General features: G+C 38.1%; 1 protein-coding gene across 5 annotated transcripts in view; it reads left to right on the top strand.

Annotated features, from left to right (window-relative positions):
* LOC128686924 (frizzled-9) overlaps positions 1-26,801 on the top strand; it is a 95,478-nt gene extending 68,677 nt beyond the window's left edge. For all 5 annotated transcript variants that reach the window (XM_070082593.1, XM_070082590.1, XM_070082591.1 and 2 more), the window contains 9 exons: positions 377-580; positions 1,140-1,262; positions 7,231-7,385; positions 9,824-9,935; positions 10,419-10,592; positions 11,546-11,738; positions 13,651-13,914; positions 15,003-15,112; positions 17,240-26,801. In XM_070082593.1, coding sequence (XP_069938694.1) covers positions 377-580; positions 1,140-1,262; positions 7,231-7,385; positions 9,824-9,935; positions 10,419-10,592; positions 11,546-11,738; positions 13,651-13,914; positions 15,003-15,112; positions 17,240-17,482 — 1,578 coding nt within the window. In that variant the 3' untranslated portion in view covers positions 17,483-26,801. The remainder of the gene's footprint in view (positions 1-376; positions 581-1,139; positions 1,263-7,230; positions 7,386-9,823; positions 9,936-10,418; positions 10,593-11,545; positions 11,739-13,650; positions 13,915-15,002; positions 15,113-17,239) is intronic.

Raw genomic sequence — 26,801 nt, 5'->3', positions numbered from 1 at the left:
TAAATGTTTTGTTCGTAAAATCCACCTTTTAATAATGCATGGATATAGATCGAGCTCTGGTATGTATATTGTAATTTATTTGTAGATGAATGGTTCAGAGAACCGACATTTTGATAAATTAGACACATGTGCAACTCTTGGGTATCTTTATTGAGGAAACGTTTCGCCACACAGTGGCTTTATCAGTCCATACGTAGGAGAAACTTGAAGAACAGGAGGAGAATGAGGTAATCAGTCCCTCAACCTTGAGTCGATGTGTTCAGTCCATCAATCTTGAATAGAATGTAATTTCTTTGAAGATTTGTCTGTCTTTGTATGAACACCTCTAATACTGTACAACTTCAAATAAATCTTTATCTCTATTTTTACTGTACAGGTCAGGCAGAATTGCCTACCAGTGCTGCAGAAGTTCAATTTTTCATGGCCAGCAGTTCTGGATTGCTCTCGTCTACCCACTCCTGAGGATAATGGCCTCTGTATGGAACCACCCAATGCAACATCATCCTGGCTTCCCCGGGAGCATTCTGGGTCCTCTCGAACACTCCATCCTATCAATACTCGCATGTCTCCTGCACCACAGGTGAATATTGATGCCATGGTCCTTCATATGAGCATTTGTGAATCTTCAAGCATTCTTATAATTTAAAACATCTGTCCATAATTTTATCAGATTAGTGTAATTTTTAAAGCCCCCTCCCTTCCCCCCCAAAAAAAAAGTTTTACAATGATCATGGCCCCAACATTGCTGCTGCAGTGGAGTTGCACTGTATTTGGAACCTTTCATCTTAAATTACATTATTTGTTATCACTGCTGTGGTCTTTAACATGTTCACAGACTAAGACGGCTTTAACATATGTTAGTACTGTATCCCTACACCATTCTCAACATTGGAAAAGGCAAGAAACGGTAATAGGATATATATGTATAAATGGTTTAGAAAACAATAAATTGAAGAATGAGACACTTGTGCAACGTTTGGGTATTCAAATGTTGCACAGGCGGTTATATTTTTTTATTCTTCGTACATGGCTATTAATAATAAGACCTCCTCCACCTCAAACTTAGTACTGTACTTGTATGAAGAATACACACTACACCCAAGACAAGCCTCTATATCAAATGCATTCTTGTGTTGCAGGACCCTTCTAAGGTAGCTTGTCCCCCTCGGCAAATATGGGTGGATAGCAGAGGTGTTGGAATGTGTACACCTAAGTGCAACCAAGATGTCCTTTTCCGTCAAGCTGATAAACACTTTGCTGAGGTAAGATATTTAATTAATGTAATTATAAATATACAACTCAGTATACACTTATGCCCATTTATAAAGAATATATATACAGTAAGACTGCCATATCCGCTGGTCTGGTTTCTATGGTTTATCCTTGCCCAAAAATAACCATAATTTTGCTGAATAATGGCCCCAAAGTGCAAAAGCAGTGATGATAGCAGTTCTTCAGAGCCTAAGAGAAGCTGTGAAGTGCTTCCCATCAGAGAAAAAGTGCTATTTCTCTACTTACTGTGCATAATTTATCAATTAAACTATCATAGGTATATATGTATGTAAATGAAAAAACCTATATATAGGGTTCACTACTATCCGCGGTAGGTCTTGGAACATACCCCCTGTGGATACGGGGGTCCTACCCCCACCCTCTCTTTCTTTCCCCCCCACAATATGGCCGTATCCCACCGAGGCAGGGTGACCTAAAAAGATAAACAAAAGTTTTTCTTCAGTTTAGGAATTTATACAGAAGGGGTTACTAGTCCCTTGCTCCCAGCATTTTTAGTCGCCTCTTATGACACACATGGCTTACGGAGGAAGAAATATACACTATGTATTTATTTTATTTATTTATGTAAAATATTACATACATGTACATATATATCTTCATTTCCATGAAGTGGAAAAGAATTCTTCCTCGGCAAGCCATGCAGGTTGTAAAAGAAGACTGAAATGCCGAGAGCAAGGTGCTAGTAACCCCTTTCTTCTGTATAAATTACTAAATGGAAAAAAGATAAAACTTTAGTTTCTTCTTGTTTGGGGGCCACTCTGCCATCGTTGGAGATGGCCAGGGTGTTAAAAAAAAATTATTTAAAAAACTTGTACATAAAACAGTAGACCCCCCATATCCAAGGGGGATACGTTCTAAGACCTACCTTGGATACCCGAAACTGTGGATAGTAGCAAACCCTATATTTAAGTCAGTTTTGTTTACATGATGTTTAATTGATAAATTATGAAAAAGAAATTCAGAATTAACATTTTTTCACTGATGGCTTCTCTTAGTCTTTGAAGAACAGCCACCATCACTACTATTATGCTTTGGTGCTAATGTTATGTAAAATTAACGGGTTCTACTGTACAGGCAAGCCTCACTTTAGTGTTTTACTAATATGGCAATTTTCAATTATACCCATTCTTTACTACAATAAATGTATTCACCACTCACTGTAAACTAAGGACGAAAATATTTTAAGGCAAGTAATGTTTGTCTAGGTAGTAGGTTGGTAGATAGCAACCACCCAGGGAGGTACTACTATCAAGTGAGTGTAAAACGAAAGCCTGTAATTGTTTTACATAATGGTAGGATTGCTGGTGTTTTTTTGTCTCATAAATGTGCAAGATTTCAGGTACGTCTTTCTACTCCTACTTACACTTAGGTCACACTACATATGCATGTACAAGCATATATATATACACATCCCTCTGGGTTTTCTTCACTCTTACTAGTTCTTGTTGATTTCCACTTATCTCCATGGGGAAGTGGAACAGAATTCTTCCTTCGTAAGCCATGCGTGTCGTAAGAGGAGACTAAAATGCTGGGAGCAAGGGGCTAGTAACCCCTTCTCCTGTATACATTACTTAAGTCAAAAAGAGAGACTTTCGTTTTTCTTTTTGGGCCACTCTGCTTCGGTGGGATACGGCCGGTTTGTTGAAAGAAAAAGAAGTAATGTTTGTACCGTATATGTATTTTTTTTAGGCCTAGCTATATTGCTCACTTAATACATGATAGTGTAAACATACCAGGCTTTTTTTTTTTTTTTCTTCTTCCCCCCCAACAAGTCGGCCGTCTCCCACCAAGGCAGGGTGACCCAAAAAAAAAAAGAAAGAAAATCCCCAAAAAGAAAATACTTTCATCATCATTCAACACTTTCACCACACTCGCTTTTATTTTCATTTGAAAGTAAAAAAAAAACCTATGATTCACTTTACAACGATTTTAGTTTTACAGCGGTAGCCTGGAACCTCACCTGCTGCATGAGTGGGGCCCTCCTGTAATTACAGTTTTTGGAAAGCATGTAATATGCACAGCATCTGAGCAGAAAATATTCAGGATACAATGCATCGCAGTATTTTTTTTTTTTTTATCTCACTGGCCGATTCCCACCAAGGCAGGGTGGCCCGAAAAAGAAAAGCTTTCACCATCATTCACTCCATCACTGTCTTGCCAGAAGGGTGCTTTACACTACAGTTTTTAAACTGCAACATTAACACCCCTCCTTCAGAGTGCAGGCACTGTACTCCCCATCTCCAGGACTCAAGTCCGGCCTGCCGGTTTCCCTGAACCCCTTCATAAATGTTACTTTGCTCACACTCCAACAGCACGTCAAGTATTAAAAACCATTCATCTCCATTCACTCCTATCAAACACGCTCGCGCACGCCTGCTGGAAGTCCAAGCCCCTCGCACACAAAACCTCCTTTACCCCCTCCCTCCAACCTTTCCTAGGCCGACCCCTACCCCGCCTTCCTTCCACTACAGACTGATACACTCTTGAAGTCATTCTGTTTCGCTCCATTCTCTCTACATGTCCGAACCACCTCAACAACCCTTCCTCAGCCTCCTGGACAACAGTTTTGGTAATCCCGCACCTCCTCCTAACTTCCAAACTATGAATTCTCTGCATTATATTCACACCACACATTGCCCTCAGACATGACATCTCCACTGCCTCCAGCCTTCTCCACGCTGCAACATTCATCACCCATGCTTCACACCCATATAAGAGTGTTGGTAAAACTGTACTCTCATACATTCCCCTCTTTGCCTCCAAGGACAAAGTTCTTTGTCTCCACAGACTCCTAAGTGCACCACTCACCCTTTTCCCCTCATCAATTCTATGATTCACCTCATCCTTCATAGACCCATCCGCTGACACGTCCACTCCCAAATATCTGAATACATTCACTTCCTCCATACTCTCTCCCTCCAATCTGATATCCAATCTTTCATCACCTAATACTTTTGTTATCCTCATAACCTTACTCTTTCCTGTATTCACTTTTAATTTTCTTCTTTTGCACACCCTACCAAATTCATCCACCAATCTCTGCAACTTCTCTTCAGAATCTCCCAAGAGCACAGTGTCATCAGCAAAGAGCAACTGTGACAACTCCCACTTTGTGTGATTCTTTATCTTTTAACTCCACGCCTCTTGTCAAGACCCTCGCATTTACTTCTCTTACAACCCCATCTATAAATATATTAAAAAACCACGGTGACATCACACATCCTTGTCTAAGGCCTACTTTTACTGGGAAATAATTTCCCTCTTTCCTATGTACTCTAACTTGAGCCTCACTATCCTCGTAAAAACTCTTCACTGCTTTCAGTAACCTACCTCCTACACCATACACCTGCAACATCTGCCACATTGCCCCCCTATCCACCCTGTCATACGCCTTTTCCAAATCCATAAATGCCACAAAGACCTCTTTAGCCTTATCTAAATACTGTTCACTTATATGTTTCACTGTAAACACCTGGTCCACACACCCCCTACCTTTCCTAAAGCCTCCTTGTTCATCTGCTATCCTATTCTCAGTCTTACTTTTAATTCTTTCAATAATAACTACCATACACTTTACCAGGTATACTCAACAGACTTATCCCCCTATAATTTTTGCACTCTCTTTTGTCCCCTTTGCCTTTATACAAAGGAACTATGCATGCTCTCTGCCAATCCCTAGGTACCTTACCCTCTTCCATACATTTATTAAATAATTGCACCAACCACTCCAAAACTATATCCCCACCTGCTTTTAACATTTCTATCTTTATCCCATCAATCCTGGCTGCCTTACCCCCTTTCATTTTACCTACTGCCTCACGAACTTCCCCCACACTCACAACTGGCTCTTCCTCACTTCTACAAGATATTATTCCTCCTTGCCCTATACACGAAATCACAGCTTCCCTATCTTCATCAACATTTAACAATTCCTCAAAATATTCCCTCCATCTTCCCAATACCTCTAACTCTCCATTTAATAACTCTCCTCTCCTATTTTTAACTGACAAATCCATTTGTTCTCTAGGCTTCCTTAACTTGTTAATCTCCAAAACTTTTTCTTATTTTCAACAAAATTTGTTGATAACATCTCACCCACTCTCTCATTTGCTCTCTTTTTACATTGCTTCACCACTCTCTTAACCTCTCTCTTTTTCTCCATATACTCTTCCCTCCTTGCATCACTTCTACTTTGTAAAAACTTCTCATATGCTAACTTTTTCTCCCTTACTACTCTCTTTACATCATCATTCCACCAATCGCTCCTCTTCCCTCCCGCACCCACTTTCCTGTAACCACAAACTTCTGCTGAACACTCTAACACTACATTTTTAAACCTACCCCATACCTCTTCGACCCCATTGCCTATGCTCTCATTAGCCCATCTATCCTCCAATAGCTGTTTATATCTTTCCCTAACTGCCTCCTATTTTAGTTTATAAACCTTCACCTCTCTCTTCCCTGATGCTTCTATTCTCCTTGTATCCCATCTACCTTTTACTCTGTGTAGCTACAACTAGAAAGTGATCTGATATATCTGTGGCCTCTCTATAAACATGTACATCCTGAAGTCTACTCAACAGTCTTTTATCTACCAATACATAATCCAACAAACTACTGTCATTTCGCCCTACATCATATCTTGTATACTTATTTATCCTCTTTTTCTTAAAATATGTATTACCTATAACTAAACCCCTTTCTATACAAAGTTCAATCAAAGGGCTCCCATTATCATTTACACCTGGCACCCCAAACTTACCTACCACACCCTCTCTAAAAGTTTCTCCTACTTTAGCATTCAGGTCCCTTACCACAATTACTCTCTCACTTGGTTCAAAGGCTCCTATACATTCACTTAACATCTCCCAAAATCTCTCTCTCTCCTCTGCATTCCTCTCTTCTCCAGGTGCATACACGCTTATTATGACCCACTTCTCGCATCCAACCATTACTTTAATCCACATAATTCTTGCATTTACACATTCATATTCTCTTTTCTCCTTCCATAACTGATCATTCAACATTACTGCTACCCCTTTCTTTGCTCTAACTCTCTCAGATACTCCAGATTTAATCCCATTTATTTCCCCCCACCGAAACTCCCCTACCCCCTTCAGCTTTGTTTCGCTTAGGGCCAGGACATCCAACTTCTTTTCATTCATAACATCAGCAATCATCTGTTTCTTGTCATCTGCACTACATCCACGCACATTCAAGCATCCCAGTTTTATAAAGTTTTTCTTCTTCTCTTTTTTAGTAAATGTCTACAGGAGAAGGGGTTACTAGCCCATTGCTCCCGGCATTTTAGTCGCGTCATACGACACGCATGGCTTACAGAGGAAAGATTCTTTTCCACTTCCCCATGGACAATAGAAGAAATAAAGAAGAACAAGAGCTATGTAGAAAAAGGAGAAAAACCTAGATGTATGTATATATATATATGCATGTGCATGTCTGTGAAGTGTGTGAAAGTGTAAGTTGGAGTAGCAAGATATCCTTGTTATCTAGCGTGTTTATGAGACAGAAAAAGACACCAGCAATCCTACCATCATGCAAAACAGTTACAGGTTTCTGTTTCACAGTCATCTGGCAGGACGGTAGTACTTCCCTGGGTGGTTGCTGTCTACCAACCTACTGCATCGCAGTAGTAGACTTAAATATGTACTAATAATCATCATAGCAGATGTATATTTGTCGTTACATGTAATTTTTGGTAATGTTGGCATACAAAAGACAATTCGTACCCATGTACAGTATATTTCAGAAGGCTTGGTTTAATCTGGGAATTAGGGTCCTTTCATTTCTGTCTTCCTTATTCTAGATGTATAGTACATGCATTGGTGGTGCAGTTTAACTTGATCAAGAATATTTATGTAATATTGCTAATTACTGTTGGTTACAAAATCTACTAATAACTAGCACTTGTGTGTGCAGGTATGGATGCTGGTATGGGCAGGTCTGTGCTTTGTGTCGACACTCTTCACTGTCTTGACCTTTTGGCTTGAGCCTGCCAGGTTTCGCTACCCAGAGAGACCAATCATATGCTTGTCACTATGCTATCTCCTCTACTGCCTTGCCTACCTGTCCAGGTGAGTTTGTCCTGTATCCATTTTTTCATCTGATTTTCACTACTTAATCTTTTGCATTCCTACTGCTGTAGTATTATATCCATGGGAAAGTTCTATTGGTAAACCCAGAAGGTTCATACACACTCTAGAGAATGGGAGGTAATCAGGCATGATTCAAGGAAGGGGAGGACAACTTCAGTTTCTTAGATGACCCCTTTAAAACCAGGGGGGTCTATATCTAAGGGGTCTTTTTTTTTTTTTTTTTTAATCCTATCCCACTGAAATAGGGTGATTTTCCATCCCCCCCCCCCCCAAAAAAAGGAAATTTCTCTCAGAATGAGTGGGGTTCAGACCCATGGCAGGCAAATCCTAAAACTCGCAGGCCAGTGTGTTAACCACTGGACCAGCTGGCTCTGATAGGTTTCATTCAACTAGGTATATTTCCATACACCATAGAGAGGTTAGCACAGGCCCCACTGTGACAAATTCAGGTGGGGCCTATGCTAACCTCCCTATGGTGTATGGAAATACATCTAGTTAGATGACTCATATCAGAGCCAGCTGGCCCAGTGGTTAGCACACTGTCCTGTGAGTTGTAATACTTGTAGCACCACCTGTTCTGTGATTTGTCTGCAATTATGGTTTCAAAAGTCATAAAGAAGAAATACATTCACCATCATTCATGGTTCAGGTGGTGATCTGAAATCAACACCCTCATCCCTTCATTAGTGCAGGCACTGTGATGTATTCTAATAAAAAAAAGTGTGCATGGCTGAAAAGATTTTAAATGACCTCTCATTATTGACTATTCTCTTTTCACTAATTGTAGGCACACTCTTGTGTACTTCTGGTAGTCAGGATTTTATAGCTAGTAAACCAATTATAAATTAGTAAAGCTGCTTGCACTTACTGATTTCTTATCACATTCTTTAACGATTTATATGCACAGTAGCTTTGAGTTACCTGAGTAATTGCTTATATTGGTAAAGTACCATATGTGTTGTTTTCCATAAGTTAACCTTGATTACTTCCTCAAAAATGCCTCACAATAAATTAATAATTCACTTTTAAAAACCGGTGTGTAAATAGGACTTTTTAAGTGATGACATACCAATCCTTGTGTACCGAAACAAGCGAGTGTCTTAATGTAAAATTTCTTATACTAGATATTATTTTTATTTTTAAACTGAAATTTCACGGAGTTTACTGATGAGTTCCTGTTTCCTCATAGGCAAATGAACGTTTGGGCAAGTCTACTTAAAAGTCTGAGTGTTTGCACAGAAAGCACTACATATTTTCTTCATATTATGGCTGAGAATATTGTATTAATTTGGTGTACTGGTTCATCCAGTAGTTTACTTTTATTGTAATATAGAGGTAAATAAAGGTTTCACAACACAGAATGTGTTGAGTCTCGGTGTTCAGTCCATCCCCCATCCCTTTTTTTTTTTTTTTTTTTTTAGCCAGTCATACTATGGGTTATATTGCAGTATTAACAATAGGATAGCACAGTAATAAACCTTGACTGTGGCATAACAGAATATAGTATACAAACATAATATACTGTACATGAACTTTACAAGTTGACAGATAATGCGACTTCGTTAGCACCAATTGACAGTTATGTTGATAATTTGCAACTGAAAATTGTGTATTTTCGCAGTAGTATTACATATATTCACCAGCTTTAAAACGTCTGCCTTACCCTTAAAGGGGAAGGCAATTAGTTAATTGCTTGAAAACATTGTATATAGAATAAAAAGGCACAATGCCTTGACTGGAACATTACACAAATAACCCACATAGAAGAACGAAACTTGTGACAGCGATTCGGTCCGACTTAATTTTTTTTTTTTTTTTATTATCACACTGGCCGATTCCCACCAAGGCAGGGTGGCCCGAAAAAGAAAAACTTTCACCATCATTCACTCCATCACTGTCTTGCCAGAAGGGTGCTTTACACTACAGTTTTTAAACTGCAACATTAACACCCCTCCTTCAGAGTGCAGGCACTGTACTTCCCATCTCCAGGACTCAAGTCCGGCCTGCCGGTTTCCCTGAATCCCTTCATAAATGTTACTTTGCTCACACTCCAACAGCACGTCAAGTATTAAAAACCATTTGTCTCCATTCACTCCTATCAAACACGCTCATGCATGCCTCCTGGAAGTCCAAGCCCCTCGCACACAAAACCTCCTTTACCCCCTCCCTCCAACCTTTCCTAGGCCGACCCCTACCCCGCCTTCCTTCCACTACAGACTGATACACTCTTGAAGTCATTCTGTTTCGCTCCATTCTCTCTACATGTCCGAACCACCTCAACAACTTAATGTGAGCAGTTAATGGTCCAAGTCGTCATAAGTTTGGGTTATTTGTGTAAGACTGTATATCCCTCAAAGAGCTCTTATTTAAAATTGTTTTATTGGCCAACAAACCATTAAGTAATTGTTATGTTATAGGTTGGTGGTTCCAGTGGAGGTACTGTCTTGTGAGGTCTCACAGAATGGCTTATCTCATCTTGCTGTGGAGGGTCTTCAGTCATCAGGATGCATCATCACATTTATTCTACAGGTAAATTTCTAGTACCTATGTATCAGTACTAAATGAACCATATGGGTTTAGTGTTTTGTAATAATAATTATAATCTATTGAAGAAACATGCACATGAGACAATTTTTTATGAAAAGATCTATTTTGTGCAGATTTAAGGAAGTCAAACTACACAATAATACTAAAAAACCTGCATTGCTCTGGAGGTGTTTTGGCTTGTGAATTTAGTACAAAGTATTGACAGGTTACATGGTCCATAGTCTATAAAAGTACCCTACAAAAGTAGGGTTGACTATCTTCCACAAAAGTAGGGAAGATGATTCTCCACAAAGGTAGAATTCGACTATTCTTAAGTGCAGAATTTTTTTACTTTAAAGCTTCATTTAATTTAATCATATTTTACTTAATGTGACCCACAATCAAATCCCTGGGTGAAAAAGTTGGCGAAGAGTGAAATTGATAGATCGCATCCTAATCAAATTTGTATTTTATTTTCTATTTCAGTATTACTTTGGGATGGCATCAGGTATCTGGTGGATGGTATTGACAATGACCTGGTTCCTGTCGGCAGGGAAGAAGTGGTCATCCGAGGCACTGCAGGCTTATGCCTCTTATTTCCACACTGCTGCCTGGGGTCTTCCTGCTGTTTCTACCATTCTCATCCTTACTCTTAAGCAGGTGGGCAAGAACTATCATGCATTTTAAGTCTTCATAGTGATTACTCGGTTGTAGCTACAGGAGCAGAGCTAAAATTGAGGTTTCTCGTTTTCATGATTATTCTGTCTTAAGGCTTAACATTTCCATTGGTTGTACACTTATTAGCACTTCCTGTACAGTAAAACCATGCCTCTGTTGTACTGTTGTTAGTGATTAACCTTACACTATTCTTTTAATACCTCTTGTTCAGCTTGTTGATATTGTGTGATGTATTAACCAATGCAGGTATCATGGCTATCTTCTAGAGTGAATTTTAAAGACTGTGGCATGAGAGGTAAAGAAATACAGGAAATGTGGAAAAAATGTATTGCCCAAGAAGTTGTAACCTTTACCTACAGAGGATCATTATGCTTGTCTGAGCAGTTCAAGGTAATTCATTAGTAAAAAAAGGAAATTTGTGAGGAGAAATCTTACTGCAGGACCATAGCATTCCATCTGTGCACATGCCCCTTTCTGTTGAAGACAGCATTTGTGAATACAATTATGAATTGCCAAATCACAGCCCCTCATCAAAATGTTGCCCAACTGCAGAGATCTTTTTACCAATTTCATCTTAAGTAACTTGTACATTATGAACTTATTTATCATCCACTGATTATTTTTAATAAAAGTGGCAATTTTTCATAAATGGTAGCTTGCATAATATATAGGTTTCTCCTAGCTTTGTGCAGGTTTGATTTAGGTGCTCTCGTTAATATGCGATGCCTCCAGTTCCATCAGTAATTTCGTGTGTGCATGTGTGATACTTTTGACATTCATCGTGTACTATGAGTGCAATTTGTAAAACTTGTTTAACATTCTTGTATGGAATTAAATACTTTTGTCCTTCCTGAACTTAATACAGCTGCAGTGAACCTGGAAGGCAGCTAATGCATAGAACAAGGGACACTTGTATTCAGAAGAATTATTTCCAGGTGGATGGAGATGAGCTTGTTGGTCTGTGTTATGTTGGAAATGTACACGAGTGGGCCCATATGAGCTTTGTAGTGGCCCCACTGTCCTCACTTTTGGCCTTTGGTACGCTATTCATTGCATTTGGCTTTGTGGCACTCTTCCGCATTCGTCGTGCAATCAAGAACGAGGTGAATAATTCCCAGAATAGTGAAGGTAACTAAACTTTTCTTTAAGTATATTAGATATAACATTCATGCCCCAGATATATCCATTCTCCCTAATGGTTGTAGTTTGACCTTCTTTCGTTTGCTATATGGAATGCTCACAAGTGCACTCTACTCTATACGTATTTTGTTTTGTGCAAGTGTAATAATTAATTACATTAGGAAAGTCTTTGCTTCTCTTATCTTTTCTTGACAAAAATACAACATAGTCACATTGAATGTCGATCATTAGTTCCTTGACACAGTCGCCAAGTTTGAGGCAGTTAACACAGTGCATTCATTTTGCACAGAATTCTGGTAGCCATCAACAAATAGCTGTCATCACATCATCTGTGTTGAAAAACTCCTTTCAGTAACTTCATCAGAGGCTTTAACCCTTCGAGGGTTTCGGCCGTACTAGTACGGCTTACGACCCAGGGTTTTTGACGTACTAGTACGCCTAAATTATAGCGACCTCAAATCTAGTGGGAGAAAGCTGGTAGGCCTACATATGAAAGAATGGGTCTATGTGGTCAGTGTGCGCAGTATAAAAAAAATCCTGCAGCACACAGTGCATAATGAGAAAAAAAAAACTTTGACCATTTTTTTGGAATAAAATAGCGAATTTGCACTGTATTTTCGCATGGTATTTATTGTTGTATTCTAGTTTTCTTGGTCTCATTTTATAGAATGGAAGACATACTACAGAAATAGAGATGATTTTGACTGGTTTTAAAATGAAAAGTACCTTGAAATTGAGCTCAAAGTAGCAGAAATGTTCGATTTTTACCAAAGTTCAAAAGTGAACAAATCATGCTGTGTGTCCAATACACGTCAACTGGTGAGTCTAATATTCTTTCGCAAGTGCGTCAATATTATTTATACCATTTTTTACACTAATGCAGTAGTCTGCATAACAGTAAATCTTCTATTTTTTATGAGAATAAAAATTCAAAGTGGAAAGCAAAAGAATGTAAGAGGGGCCTTGAGACGTGACTAATGAACAGAGGAAATGTCATTTTAGTGCCAGGAATGTCTTTCTTGTTTATTCTGGACCCTATTCAGAAATTGGCATCTTCTGAAATTTGTGGGAAATTGGCAAAATTGCTAAATTCTGACCACTGTACTGGATAGTTGAAACTGATAAATGGGTGGTTTCTTGCACTCGATAGAAAAAATGGAGTTCTAGCGAAATATCCATGTTTTTTGTTGACTAGTACAGTGGAATTGGCCGAAAATGGGGCTCAAAGTGGGCAAAATCGCCGATGCATAAACATCGCCGAGACCACTAACTTCGCAAGAGCATAATTCCGTAAGTTTTCCATCAAATTTCAAACTTTTGGTGTCATTATGATCGGGAAAAGATTCTCTATCTTTTCATAAGAGAAAATTATTTTTTTTTTTTTTTTAAATTTGGCCGACCCTGAGAACGAGTCTCGGAGAGGGCCTGTCGACCCTCAAAGGGTTAACAGATAGAGATTGCTTGGAAAAAGATTGGGGCTGCAGTTATATTTTGGACAGGAAAAGCACTGGACACAGACTTTTCGACCTACCCTCTGATTTAATCATACATTTGAACATCTTTTATCTTACCTAGTAACTTCTGTGTCATCTTTTGGAAATTCATGTGTACACACTGACTTGATCTCTCACTATCCCCACATAATTTTCACTCGGGTTAATCTCTTGTATTCTTCTTATATTTATCGTGTGTGTGTAAACATCCACGTGATACACAGTATTCAATTTTCTTGCATTTCACACTGCTGTATCAATTTACAATTCATTTTGCTTACAGTTTCAGGTACACTGCTTCTAAGATGCTCTGTACTTTTCTAAACTTACATAGTAATATTTCATCATAATTTTTAAGATTTCTTAGTACTACATATACTTAAAATTTTCCCTTAATTCCTGTGCAGGAACTAGTTTGACCTTAGCTGCCAAATCTTATCAAGTAGCAACAAATGTTAGTAAACTAGAGAAACTCATGGTACGCATTGGCATCTTCTCTGTCCTCTACACTGTTCCTGCTGTGTGTGTTATTGCCTGCAATGTATATGAATACCTCAGCCGTCAGCAGTGGCGAATGATGGCATCAGTTGCAGCTTTGCAGTGTGGTGCAGGATTGCACAGAGGGGGACTTGCACACCAGCAGTATCATCGTGGTATTAGTGGAAGTGCAGGTGAGTGTGGCCCTCCTGTATACTTTTGGATATGGTAAGGATATTTGCAAAGATTTTTTTTTTTTTTTTTTTTTTTTTTTTTTTTTTTTTTTTTTTTTTTTTTTTTTTTTTTTTGACACGTCAGTCGTCTCATACTGAGGCAGAGTGATGCAAAAAACAAGAAACTTTCACCATCATTCACACGCAATCACTGTCTTTGCGGAGGCTCACAGATACAACAGTTCAGTTTTGTCACTCTAAACAGCAAATATCCCCCCCTTCCTTTAAAGTGCAAGTACATATTGTACTTCCCACCTCTAGGACTCAGGTCCAGCTAGCTGGTTTCCCTGAATCCCTTCACAAAATATTATTCTGCATGCACTCCAACAGCTCGTCAAGTCCAAAAAATGATTCGTCTCTATTCAGAAAAAAAATATTGAACTGTCTGGGACATCACTACTCAACTATACTTTTAGTAGGAAAATATGATCCAGTAATGATAAATGATATACTGTAGACTGTTGTAAAGACTGATATTTTCTTTAGCTGTATGCTGTAATCACCTTTACAGGATCTTCCATATTTCAGCTGAGTGATAATCTTTGAGTAGCATTATAAGTTATAATGCTGATGTGGTTTTCAGAGTTTTTTCTTTTTTGTTATCTACATTGAAAATGGGATGAGAAAGTAGGATACACATAAGTCTTTGGCCTGATCACCTTTGTATATTCTTAGTGTTAAGAGCAATAAGCAACTATATTTAACAGGAGAATTATTGTGAATATTGGTAGACAGAGTAGCAAAGCTAGAAACAAGGTTACAAAATTCCCAGTGTGACAGGACACAGAGTGGAGAAAAAGTACAGCTAGAGGAAGAAAAAAAAAGAGTAGGAAAAAGTACTTAAAAGATGTTTCTCAGCGTTCATATTTTACCGTCTTCATATTTACCTAGTCTTAAAACTTGGTTTCTTATTCATCTAAGCAGATGTTGTCCATATTTTTTCATATTCTTCATTATCTGTCCTGGCAGATTATTTTTAAATGTATCATTTGTTCCAGATATGTTATTTTTTGTGAATAATAATATTCACCAGTATATTTCATGGGCAGAATGTACACTGGAGGAGAGTATACCATCTGTGGAGATCTTCATGTTAAAAATCTTCATGTCACTAGTAGTAGGCATCACGTCAGGCATGTGGATCTGGTCATCAAAAACGGTAACTATATATTTTAAAAATCTGAATTTTACACCAATAAATTTTATTCTCAATAAAGCAACTAGTCCTATATAAGTCATGCTGTATCATGAATAATGTGTAAGAAATGCCATATTTAACTTAAGATATAAATAGAAAAACTAAGATATTTAATTTTACATGACTAGCTTTGGATATTGTATACAAGGAGTTGCACTGCAGTAAAGAATAAGTGCAACCAATGCCAGAATCTGGGCTAGTGAATGAATCTTCTGTTTGTGGGAATGTGTAGATAGTCTTTTGCAAGTTCAGAGCCCTGTAACAAAGTATGGTAACTAAAGTTTCATAGCTCCATTCTCAAGTCTATTTTTCTACAGAATTTTAATTTGGAGCTTATTCTTTTCTACCACACAGTGCCTTGTCTATAAACTAATAATAAAAAAGTTTATTTACGAGCTTGAAAAGTGGCATGTGGTCATACCAACACTTTCATGTGGTGCAAGACACAGGTTTTCATGATAAGAGAGGAGGCTAAAGGTGGTGGAGATGCCATGTTTGAGAGTAATGTGTTGTGTGAATATAATGCAGGAAATTCTGAGTGCAGAAATTAGAAAACAGTTTATTATACTGAAGATATAATCCATAGAGCTGAGGAGGGGTTCTTGGGATGGTATGGGCATTTAGAGAGGATGGGGTAGGAGGGCAGCATCAGAATCATCCCAAGAAGGGTTGGAGAGAGAGGGATAAAGAGGTTTTGAGCACTAGGGATTTGAGCATCCAGCAGGCTTGTACAAGTGTATTAGATCAAACTGAGTAGAGGGAAATGGTTTATATGCTTTCATGTGCTGTTGGAGTGTGAGCAAGGTAATATTTGTGAAGGTATTAAGGGAAATCAATTAACAGAACTTGAGTTTTTGAGGTGGAAAGTAAAAGCTACAAATATGTGGACCTGCATCTCTACTATACGAAGTGTCTGACCTGGGGAAAAAAAAAACTTAAACAAAGACAAAATCAAGCTGATACAGACCCAAATCAAATGTAAAGAAAATGTGAATGAACCCAGAGGGGTAACACACACAATAGGAATATGAAAGAGATGTGACTGCAGACACAGCACAAAAAATAAATTATGTAAATGAAGTACAAGAGAATACAGTGGACCCCCGGTTAACGATATTTTTTCACTCCAGAAGTATGTTCAGGTGCCAGTACTGACCGAATTTGTTCCCATAAGGAATATTGTGAAGTAGATTAGTCCATTTCAGACCCCCAAACATACACGTACAAATGCACTTACATAAATACACTTACATAATTGGTCGCATTCGGAGGTGATCGTTATGCGGGGGTCCACTGTAGTAGTGTTTCTCGTCACCCACAGATATAATCCAGGAATAAATAAATCAGTATCTCTCTGATGAAAATTAACCTAAACCCTGTAAATTGCAGCAAATCGGAAATACAAATATGGGGCATTTCCAGTTATGAAGGGAAATGTTTTTGCTCAGAAAGTGTGTTAAAGTTCAATAAATAAGACACAGTGCTATGAAAAACTGTTCTTCATTCCATTTGAAGGGATGAGATGAGTAAATTCATGTGATTGTCAAATTAAGTATGGCAGTCACAACTAGACAGTCAGAAGAGATTTTTTAGTGCCAAGAAGCAAAAAAAACAGTGGCAAGAAATGTTTAGAATGTGTATCACCACTTTGAAGTGTGATGGACTTTCAACAAAGCTAGTGGCTGGTTTATCAGAAATACAGATTTTAAAACCCACAAAAACAAAATATGCACAACAATATAAACATTTATATCATGTCAGGTTAGCCAGAGTCCTGGGGGTAGGAAGTACAGTGCCGGCACACTGAAGGACGGAGTTGGATATAGTTTGTGGAGGGGCATTAGAGCTATAACATTTGTGCATGGAGTGAATGATGGTGTAAGTGTTTCTTCTCTTTTGGGTCAGCTTACCTTGGTAGGGGATGGTTAGTGTGTTTATAAAAAGAAAATTATCTTTCCATTTATATTCAATAGATCACAAAGAAATTTTCACTGTAAAATTTATACTTTCTCCAAATTGGTATCTTATTTTATACTGTACAGTATATGCATTATGAAATGTTATTAGCTAATGTTAGTACGGTTTCAGGTAATGTTGTGGCGGAAATTCTTCCAGGGATTGTGTGGTCATCGTCAAGCTTTGAGGAAAAAAGATGGCCATATTTATCATCCTCCCAACCAGATGGTGAACATTGTGAAGTCCAGAAATGGTCAGCATCAAGCTGCTCAGAATCCTAAACAACCACGACCATTATCTCAACAACCTACAGATTTACCACAATTGCCCCTCATACTGCAAGGGCCAATGCCTATGCATTTTTCTCAAGTGTGAAGTTACTTGATTGAATTAGTTATTATTTTGCCTTCTTTAAAAAATTTTTTTATTATTTAATTAATATTGTTATGTAAAGTACAATAGCTTTAATGATGAATACGTTTCATTTTTATGTTAATTTTTTTTTTCTGAAACCATATTTCTGTGTTTAGCTGAGTTTGGGTTAAGCTCCAGCTCATAAGCCTATATCTTAACTTTTGAATTGTTGATGTGCCATAGCTCTGTCATGGTTTCCATTTAAATCTGAATATAGTCAACTTGTTTTGTACTCTTTCCCAGTTTTTTCGACTTCTTACTACAATTACACTGTAAATTATTTTAATTATGGCTCATTCGAGTTGTCTCTGTCTACTCATCCTGGACCCATCCTTTTCAACTAGCTTATCATTGTCTACTGTTTCTCCCCAGAGTATTTAGCACGTCATTATATCAAATTTAGTGTCGATTTTCATTCCTTGATAATTGTGAAGTAAAGTTGTCTTTCATTTTAGCTCTTCCTCTTGGCTCCAGCATCAGTCTGATCTCACCTCTTAACTGTATAATTTTTGAACCCCTCACATAGCTACCCTGTCACTGTGTCATTGCTTATCTCCTTCCACTAATGTTGAATTATTTCCTAATTTTCCTGTGGCTCATTTGGACATGTAATTTCCAACTATGCACCCCCTGTAATTTGTTCCTCCAGTGACATTATACCTAGTTCTTGCATTCTTTTTTCGTAGCTCATTCCCCTCGGCTCAGGCACTAGTATCTATGCTCTTCTTTGCACTCTTTCATGTGTCACTTTGTGCTTTACTAGGCAGGGGGTTCCACACCGCTGCATACTCAGGAATGGGTCTCTCATGAGATAGTGTGTTTTGAATGATTTTGGTAGATGCACATAACATAGTGATGTTATATACTTGACGGTTGGCATTATGCATGTGGTGCTTGCTTGAGACATGCTTGCCTCTGCTTCCAAAACTTGGTCCATTGTAGGCAAATGTCTCGGTTATAAACTGAAAATGTCACTTCTAATCAGTCTGACTTTATCAAAGAAGTGCATTATGCACTTATTTATTGAATGAAGATTTACAAATATATTTACAATCTGCATGAGGAATAGTAGTCACTGTAAATGAGGTAATACTGTATTATATAAGTATCAGTCTGGATGCCAAATTTAAGCTGATCAGCCAACAATTAATAACCATTTTAGATTCACTACTTTATCATATAAAAGATACTTTCTTCTTTCTTTCAACAAACCGGCTGTATCCCACCGAGGCGGGGTGGCCCAAAAAGAAAAACGTAAGTTTCTCTTTTTAAATTTAGTAATTTATACAGGAGAAGGGGTTACTAGCCCCTTGCTCCTGGCATTTTAGTCGCCTCGTACAACACGCATAGTTTATGGAGGAAGAATTCTGTTCCACTTCCCCATGGAGATAAGAGGAAATAAACAAGAACAAGAACTAGTAAGAAAATAGAAGAAAACCCAGAGGGGTGTGTATATATATGCTTGTACATGTATATGTAGTGTGACCTAAGTGTAAGTAGAAGTAGCAAGACGTACCTGAGACCTTGCATGTTCACGAAACAGAAAAATGGACACCAGCAATCCTACTATCATGTAAAACAATTACAGGCTTTCGTTTTACACTCACTTGGCAGGATGGTAGTACCTCCCTGGGTGGTTGCTGTCTACCAACCTACTACTTAGATATAAAAGATACATCACACAAAAAATCTTAAAAAATAATTATCAAAGTGTACAACTGACTAGTATATAACCCAGAGTCCACACAGTGCATATACATGCAGCAACCATTTAGTCAAGACAAGTTCACAGTACAATGTGTACTCATCAGCAAGGCAGTCAGAGATATTCCAATCCTAGCACAGGCAGAGTCCACGAAGCTAGGCAAATACCAAGTCCACTCAATAAGTATGCAGAGGCTCTTTCCTGAGACTGAGCCCAAACTAGACATCCTTATTATGTAGTCACACAAGGCAATGTACTTGTAGGGGTTAAGTCCAGCTCCTGGCCCTGTCTTTCAACTTGCTGCTTGGCAGATTCATTCTCTCCCGGCTTGTTCTTAAAACTATGTATGGATAAAGTTTGCTTCCACCCCCTTCTTTGTTGAGGATGTTCCACTTCCCAACCACCTAGAGATTGAAGAAATACTTCCTGATATCCCTGTTACTCATCTGTGTTTTTAACTAACAGCTGTGCCCCCAAGTACCTGTGTCCTGCCTCGCCAATCGCCTGTCCCTGCCTGCCCTATCAGTTGCTCCGAGTATTTTGTATGTTATGTCATCCCTGGTCCTCCTGCCCTCCAAGGTTGTTATTCAGTCCCTTTAGCCTATCTTTGTAGGTCATACCCCTTAGCTCTGGAACTAGTCTAGGTTCATATTTTTGAACTTCCTTCAGTTCCTTAACATATTTGCTCAGGTGTAGGTGTGGGTTCCATACTAGAACCCACACCCGAGTGATAACCCTTTCTCTCAGAGGAAAAAGTCAATACACAAGTCCACACAGTGGACTGTAGACAGTGGCTGTAGACAGTGGACTGTAGACAGTGGCTGTAGACAGAAGGCAGTGCTCAGTAATTTGAAGTCCCAAAAATTACTGTGTTAGTTGTGTGTGAGGCTCTGTTACTTGGGACAACTACCACCTCTCAATTTTACCTAGGAGATGGCAAAAAAAAAGGTAAACTGACCTCTGAGTGAGCATATATGCATGCATGTATGCATGTACATGTGGGTGGAGGTGTTGGGAAATGTAAGAGGGTGAGTTAAGTCCTACTTTTGTTCATAATGTAGAGAGTGTAAGGGAGAGTATCAAACATTTCCTCCAGTTCATTGAATGTCAGGCCTATCATACAATATAAAAATGGTACGGTAATATTGGTTCTCGCAAAGGGCCTGGTCATTATCTCTCATCCGACAGGTCACTTGCTATCATAACACAAATTTAGCATTAATAATTAAATGGATACCAAATTTCCAGCAGTGCTATGACTCTTTTCAGCTTAGTGCTTTATTTGATTACACCAATAATAATAATAAGAACCAGATTTACAGATGAACATGACAATAGTGTATTCAGCGTTTCCTTGTTCAGGTTCCTGCAGAATATTCGTCAGTGTGCAAGTGTGGGCTGTACTGTTGATATTATTCTGATTGTGTAATTTCAGCGGGAGAGGTTAGGGATGAAGTCTACTCACAGGTTCTTTACTTTGTCTGCAAGTTGCTCTCAAGCCAAGTGTGTAGGATTTACAAAACACTAAAGGTTTATAGGGTCATTGTGTCTTGTGTAGTTCACCCCAACTAAATTCAGCTTGCTGTTTTCCTTCAAAGATCCTTCTCATGACTGTGGTCTCCTTTTGTATGTGCTATTCTCCTGATTATCTCAGTTATAAGTCTACTTCCTCAGTGTGGCCAGATGTCAGGACTCTGCGACTGAATGTTCCTATGAGGGACTAGTCTCTCTCCTCTATAGGCTTAATTTATTCAAGGAAATTGAAACTTCCAGCCTTAGTTTTTTTTTTTTTTTTTTCCAACAAGTTGGCCATCTCCCACCAAGGCAGGGTGACCCAAAAAGAAAGAAAATACTTTCATCATCATTCAACACTTTCACCTCACTCATACATAATCACTGTCTTTGCAGAGGCACTCAGATATGACAGTTTAGAAGTCCCTCCAAACTGTAAATATCCCAGACCCCCTCCTTTAAAGTGCATGCATTGTACTTCCTATTTGCAGGACTCAAGTCTGGCTAAATCTATAATAACTGGTTTCCCTGAATCCCTTCACTAAATATTGCCCTGCTCACACTCCAACAGCTCTTCAAGTCCCAAAAACCATTCGTCTCCATTTACTCCTATCTAAGACGCTCACACACGCGTGCTGGAAGTCCAAGCCCCTTACCCACAAAACCTCCTTTACCCCCTCCCTCCAACCTTTTCGAGGACGATCCCTACCCCTCCTTTCTTTCCCTATAGATTTATACGCTCTCTAAGTTATTCTACTTTGATCCATTCTAAGATAAGATTTTCTTCGGATTTTAATCCCGGAGGGTTAACCACCCAGGATAACCCAAGAAAGTCCGTGCGTCATTGAGGACTGTCTAACTTATTTCCATTGGGGTTCTCAATCTTGTCCCCCAGGATGCGACCCACATCAGTCAACTAACACCCAGGTACCTATTTGCTGCTAGGTGAACAGGACAACAGGTGTAAGGAAACGCATCGAAATGTTTCCACCCGCTGGAAATCGAACCCAGGCCCTCCATGTGTGAAACAAGAGCTTTAGCCACCAGGCCATCTAAATGACCAAACCACCTCAACCCCTCTTCAGCCCTCTGACTAATACTTTTAGTAACTCCACACCTTCTCCTAATTTCCACACACTGAATTCTCTGCATAATATTTACACCACACATTGCCCTTAGACAGGACATCTCCACTGCCTCCTCGCTGCAGCATTTACAACCCAAGCTTCACACCCATATAAGAGTGTTGGTACCACTATACTTTCATACATTCCCTTCTTTGCCTCCATAGATAATGTTTTTTTTGTCTCCACAGATACCTCAATGCACCACTTGCCTTTTTTCCTTCATCAGTTTTATGGTTAACCTTATCCTTCATAATCCCATCCGCTGAAAAGTCAACTTCCAAATACTGTATCTGAAAACTTTCGCTTCTTCCATACTACCTCTCTCCAGTGTGATATCCAATTTTTCTTTATCTAAATCATTTGATACCCTCATCACCTTACTCTTATCTATGTTCACTTTCAACTTTCTACCTTTACACACCCTCCCAAACTCGTCTACTAACCTTTGCCACTTTTTTTTAGAATCTCCCATAAGCACAGTATCATCAGCAAAAAGTAACTGTGTCAACTCCCATTTTGTACTTGATTTCCCATAATTTAATCCTACTCCTCTCCCCAACACCCTAGCATATATTAAACAACCATGGTGACATTACACATCCCTGTCTAAGACCTACTTTTACCGGAAAAGTAATCTCCCTTTCTCCTACACACTCTAACCTGAGCCTCGCTATCCTCAAAAAAACTCCTTACAGCATTTAGTAACTTACTACCTATTCCATACACTTTCAACATCTGCCACATTGCTCCCCTATCCACTCTTATCATATGCATTTTCTAAATCCATAAATGCAATGAAAACTTCCCTACCTTTATCTAAATACTGTTCACATATATGCTTCAATGTAAACACTTGATCTACACATCCCCTACCCACTCGAAACCCTCCTTGCTCATCTACAATCCTAGTCTGTCTTGCCTTTAATTCTTGCAATAATAACCCTCCCGTACACTTTACATGGTATACTCAGTAAATTTATTCCCCTATAATTTTTAGTCTCTTTTGTCCCCCTTCCTTTTATATAAAGGATCTTTACACGATCTCTGCCAATCCCTAGGTTATTAAACATTTATTAAACAAAAATACCAACCACTCCAACACTATCCCCCCAGTTTTAACATTTCTGTCATGATCCCGTCAATTCCTGCTGCTTTACCCTCTTTCATTCTACGTAATGCCTCGTGCACCTCCCCCACATTCACATCCTGCTCTTCACTCCTAAAAGATGTTATACCTCCCTGACCAGTGTATGAAATTACCGCCTCTCTTTTATCACTGACATTTAAAAGTTCCTCAAAATATTCCTGCCATCTACCCAGTACCTCCAGCTTCCCATCTACTAAATCCCCTACTCTGTTTTTTAGCTGACAGATCCATTCATTTCTCTAGGCTTTCTTACCTTGTTTATCTCACTCCAAATTTTTCTTTTATTTTCAGCAAAATTTCTTGCCAGTGCCTCTCCCACTCTTTCATCTGCTCTCCTTTTGAACACACTCACCACTCTCTTCACCTTTCTTTTACTCTCCATATACTCTGCTCTTCTTGCAACACTTCTGCTTTGTAAAAACCTCTCATAAGCTACTTTTTTCTCTCTTATCACACCCTTTACTTCATCATTCCACCAATCACTCCTCTTTCCTCCTTCACCCACCCTCCTATACATTACATGCATAAAAGATAAAATATATTTTTCAGGACAGGTTAGTTTGTGGTTTTCAGTATTGTGGGACCTCTTAAGAATGTAACCCCCTCCCCCATGCAAATTTGTAGGGAAGATTGTTAGCTGATATCTCTCAGGTAAAGTTTTTCTTCAGTGGCTTATTGGGATGTCAGTCCTCTCGCTCTCATATCACTGTTAATCCATAGACCCGAGATAATGGGTATTCATTATGGGGCCATTTCTCCCATCTATGGTTCAAATGATTTTTTTTTTGCCTGTGACTACATTGTATGCCTGTAAGCATATATTGTAGGCCTGTGGCCTTATGTAGTATGTTTATGGACTTAGTGTATGCCTTATGATCCACATATGGATATAATATTGAATTGTAGAATTCATGTTGGTTTTTTCATTTAGTGACAGTAATTTGCCTTTTTTTATTTAAGAATGATGGGTTAATGTTAGCTACAAGCACCAATCAGGCTCATTATTATAAAAAATTTGGAAAATCACAACCTGTTTAACATTCCACTAACAGGATATCTGGTCATCTGGTTTGCAGTAAAATGTAACTTTACCTTAAATATTTTCCAAAGAGCTCAGTGTAATACAATATTAGTGTAATGTGTTTTAGCCTGCTATATTTATTATTACTGTATTGTTATACACTACAGTATTCATGGAAAATCTTAAAACTGGAAAGGGTCAAAGTGCTAACTGCAATATATACAGTATACTGTATAAAGTTTATTAACCACTTCAGGGTCTGCATCATTGTTCTACGGGTTTAAAGTCAGAGTCCGTGCCGTAGTACCACGTGATGAGCTCAGCTCAGCTCAGATAAGCTGTGAGTGGTAAATTTGGGCCTAGATATGAGAGAATGGGTCTATGGGGTAAGTGTGCACCATACAAAAAAATCCTGCAGCACACAGGCATAATGAGAAAAAACTACAACCATGTTTTTGGTTTAAAACTGCTACTGCGGTGTATTTTCATATAGTAGTTCTTACAGTTGTATTCATGGTTTTTTGTCTCGTTAGATAGAAGATACATGGAGATGACTTTGGTTATAGGATTAAAAATAGCTTAGAATTAAGCTCAAAGTAATGGAACTTCGATTTTTGCCGATGTTCAAAAATAAACGAATCACATCAAGCATCCAATACACATCAACTGGTGGGTCTAATATGTGTTCATGAATATGCTGATATTATTTACATAATTATTGCATAACAGTAAATCATCATTTTGTGTGTGTGTGTGAATACAAAATCAAAATGGAATTCATGTGTAAAGCCTGGAAACATAACTAAAGAATAAAGGAAATGTTATTTTAGTGTCAGAAATGCCTGCTTTATTTATTCTGGACCCTGTTTTGAAATTTGTGTGAAATTGGCCAAACTACCAATTTCTGATCACTTCATTGGGTAGTTGAAATAGTTGATTGGGCAGTTTCTTGTGCTCAGTCAATAAAATAAAGGCATACTAGGAAAATAGTTAAGAATTTGGTTGATTGGAACAGTGTAACTGACCTAAAATAGGACGTAAGTCATTGATGCGTAAATATCGCTGACAGCAAAATTTGAGTGTAATTTACTCAGTTTTCCATCAGATTTCGTACTTTTTGTTTTATTACCATCAGAAAAAAATCCTGTACCATTTTATAAGAAATAACAAATTTTTTTTTTGAAAAGTCTTGGACCCTATGGACAAGTTTCAGATTAGGGGTTTGGACCCTGAAAAGGTTAAAGGAATAGTAAAGTGTCATTGCTCTCTCTGGATTCATCATAGAATTTTTTTTTTTTTTTTTTTTTTTTTTTTTTGGGGGGGGGGGGGTGTTGTCCTAAATAACATGTAAATCCCTTTCTATACATGTTCATTGTTGAAAGGATGCTAAATACTATTTGTTACCATCCCAGCACAGATTTTGTTTTGTATTATATCAGTTGCATTAGCAGTTTTTGTAATACAAATCACAAATTGGTACATATGGATGATTCACCAATCAGATTATAAAGTACCCCTATTATTAAGACATTTATATAACTCCTGTTCTTTGTGTGGATTGAATGTATGTGCACAAGTATCAGTGCCATATGTATTACTGGTAGCATCTGAGTATCCCTAATCCAAAATTCAAAAAAAAGAAATATAAAAAGTTTTTGAGCACCAATGTGTCACTACAAATAGAAAATTTTAGTCGACTCTGTGGAGGTTCCCAGGCATTGTGCGTACCCAGACAGTTGATATGTGACCTCACATACTCTGGATGGGGCTCTGTTAGTGCCAGTTTATCAGCAGTAGTCATTGCCAGACCTACATGTATTACTCACCGTGGTTACTGTGTGTATTTTCTTCTGTGGTGGGAAGATATTGTTAAAAATGTCAAAGGCCTGCAGTTGCCCCTATGGGTAAGTGATAAGAAAAAATAGTGTACAGTAGTCTTTTAATAAAAACACAGCATTGTAGGTGGAGGCTGAAAGCCAGCCTGCCTTTATTTTTTAACAGCTGATGCTGGTAGTCTGCTAATTCTGCTGTGCTTCTTTTATTAAAAATAATTACAAAACTACCTTCAGTCTATGTGCATAAGCTATATGTATATGAAATATTTGGTCCTATCCCCAAGCTTTATCTTATTCCAAAATCTTGAGACATTTCCGGCCCCAAGCATTTCGGATAAGGGATACTCGACCTGTATGTGGCATTAATAGTTATAATAGGTATGTAAGAAGTTGAATGCATATATACAGGAAGAAATAATTAAACTACCAAATATAAAAAAAAGACACTAAAGCGACCATCACTGAGAATGACTAACCACGGTCTAATAATTACTGGACGGGTCTTCATTAATGGTTGCATATCATTAAAGGGAACATTGGTTCTGACAATGTTCATTTTAGACTATAATATTTTAAAAGGTTTGTAAAAAGACCACTATTTTGTATACCTTCGAAATTTGGGTGCAACTTTTATGTACAGTATTTATTTTTATATCCATTACTTGATACTTTTCTCATATATCAAAAGTTTAACTGTTTAAGTAAATGGAATGTAACAAAGCTGCACCATGTTTGTTTGGCACTTTATGACTATAATAGATGACCTTCAAAGATGTGTACAATACAGTTGTCCTCAACTTCACTATTTAGTAAGTGTTTATATTATGTATATATAGTGTATAGCATGTTAGTTTTTTTATAATCATTGTATTTATGTATATATTTTTGTAAATATGTATCAATGTGAGCGATATACATTAAATATGCATTGTT

The sequence above is a fragment of the Cherax quadricarinatus genome, chromosome 7 (assembly GCF_038502225.1).
Source record: "Cherax quadricarinatus isolate ZL_2023a chromosome 7, ASM3850222v1, whole genome shotgun sequence".
Taxonomy (NCBI): Eukaryota; Metazoa; Arthropoda; class Malacostraca; order Decapoda; family Parastacidae; genus Cherax; species Cherax quadricarinatus.
This window is presented reverse-complemented; position numbering and strand designations above follow the sequence as displayed.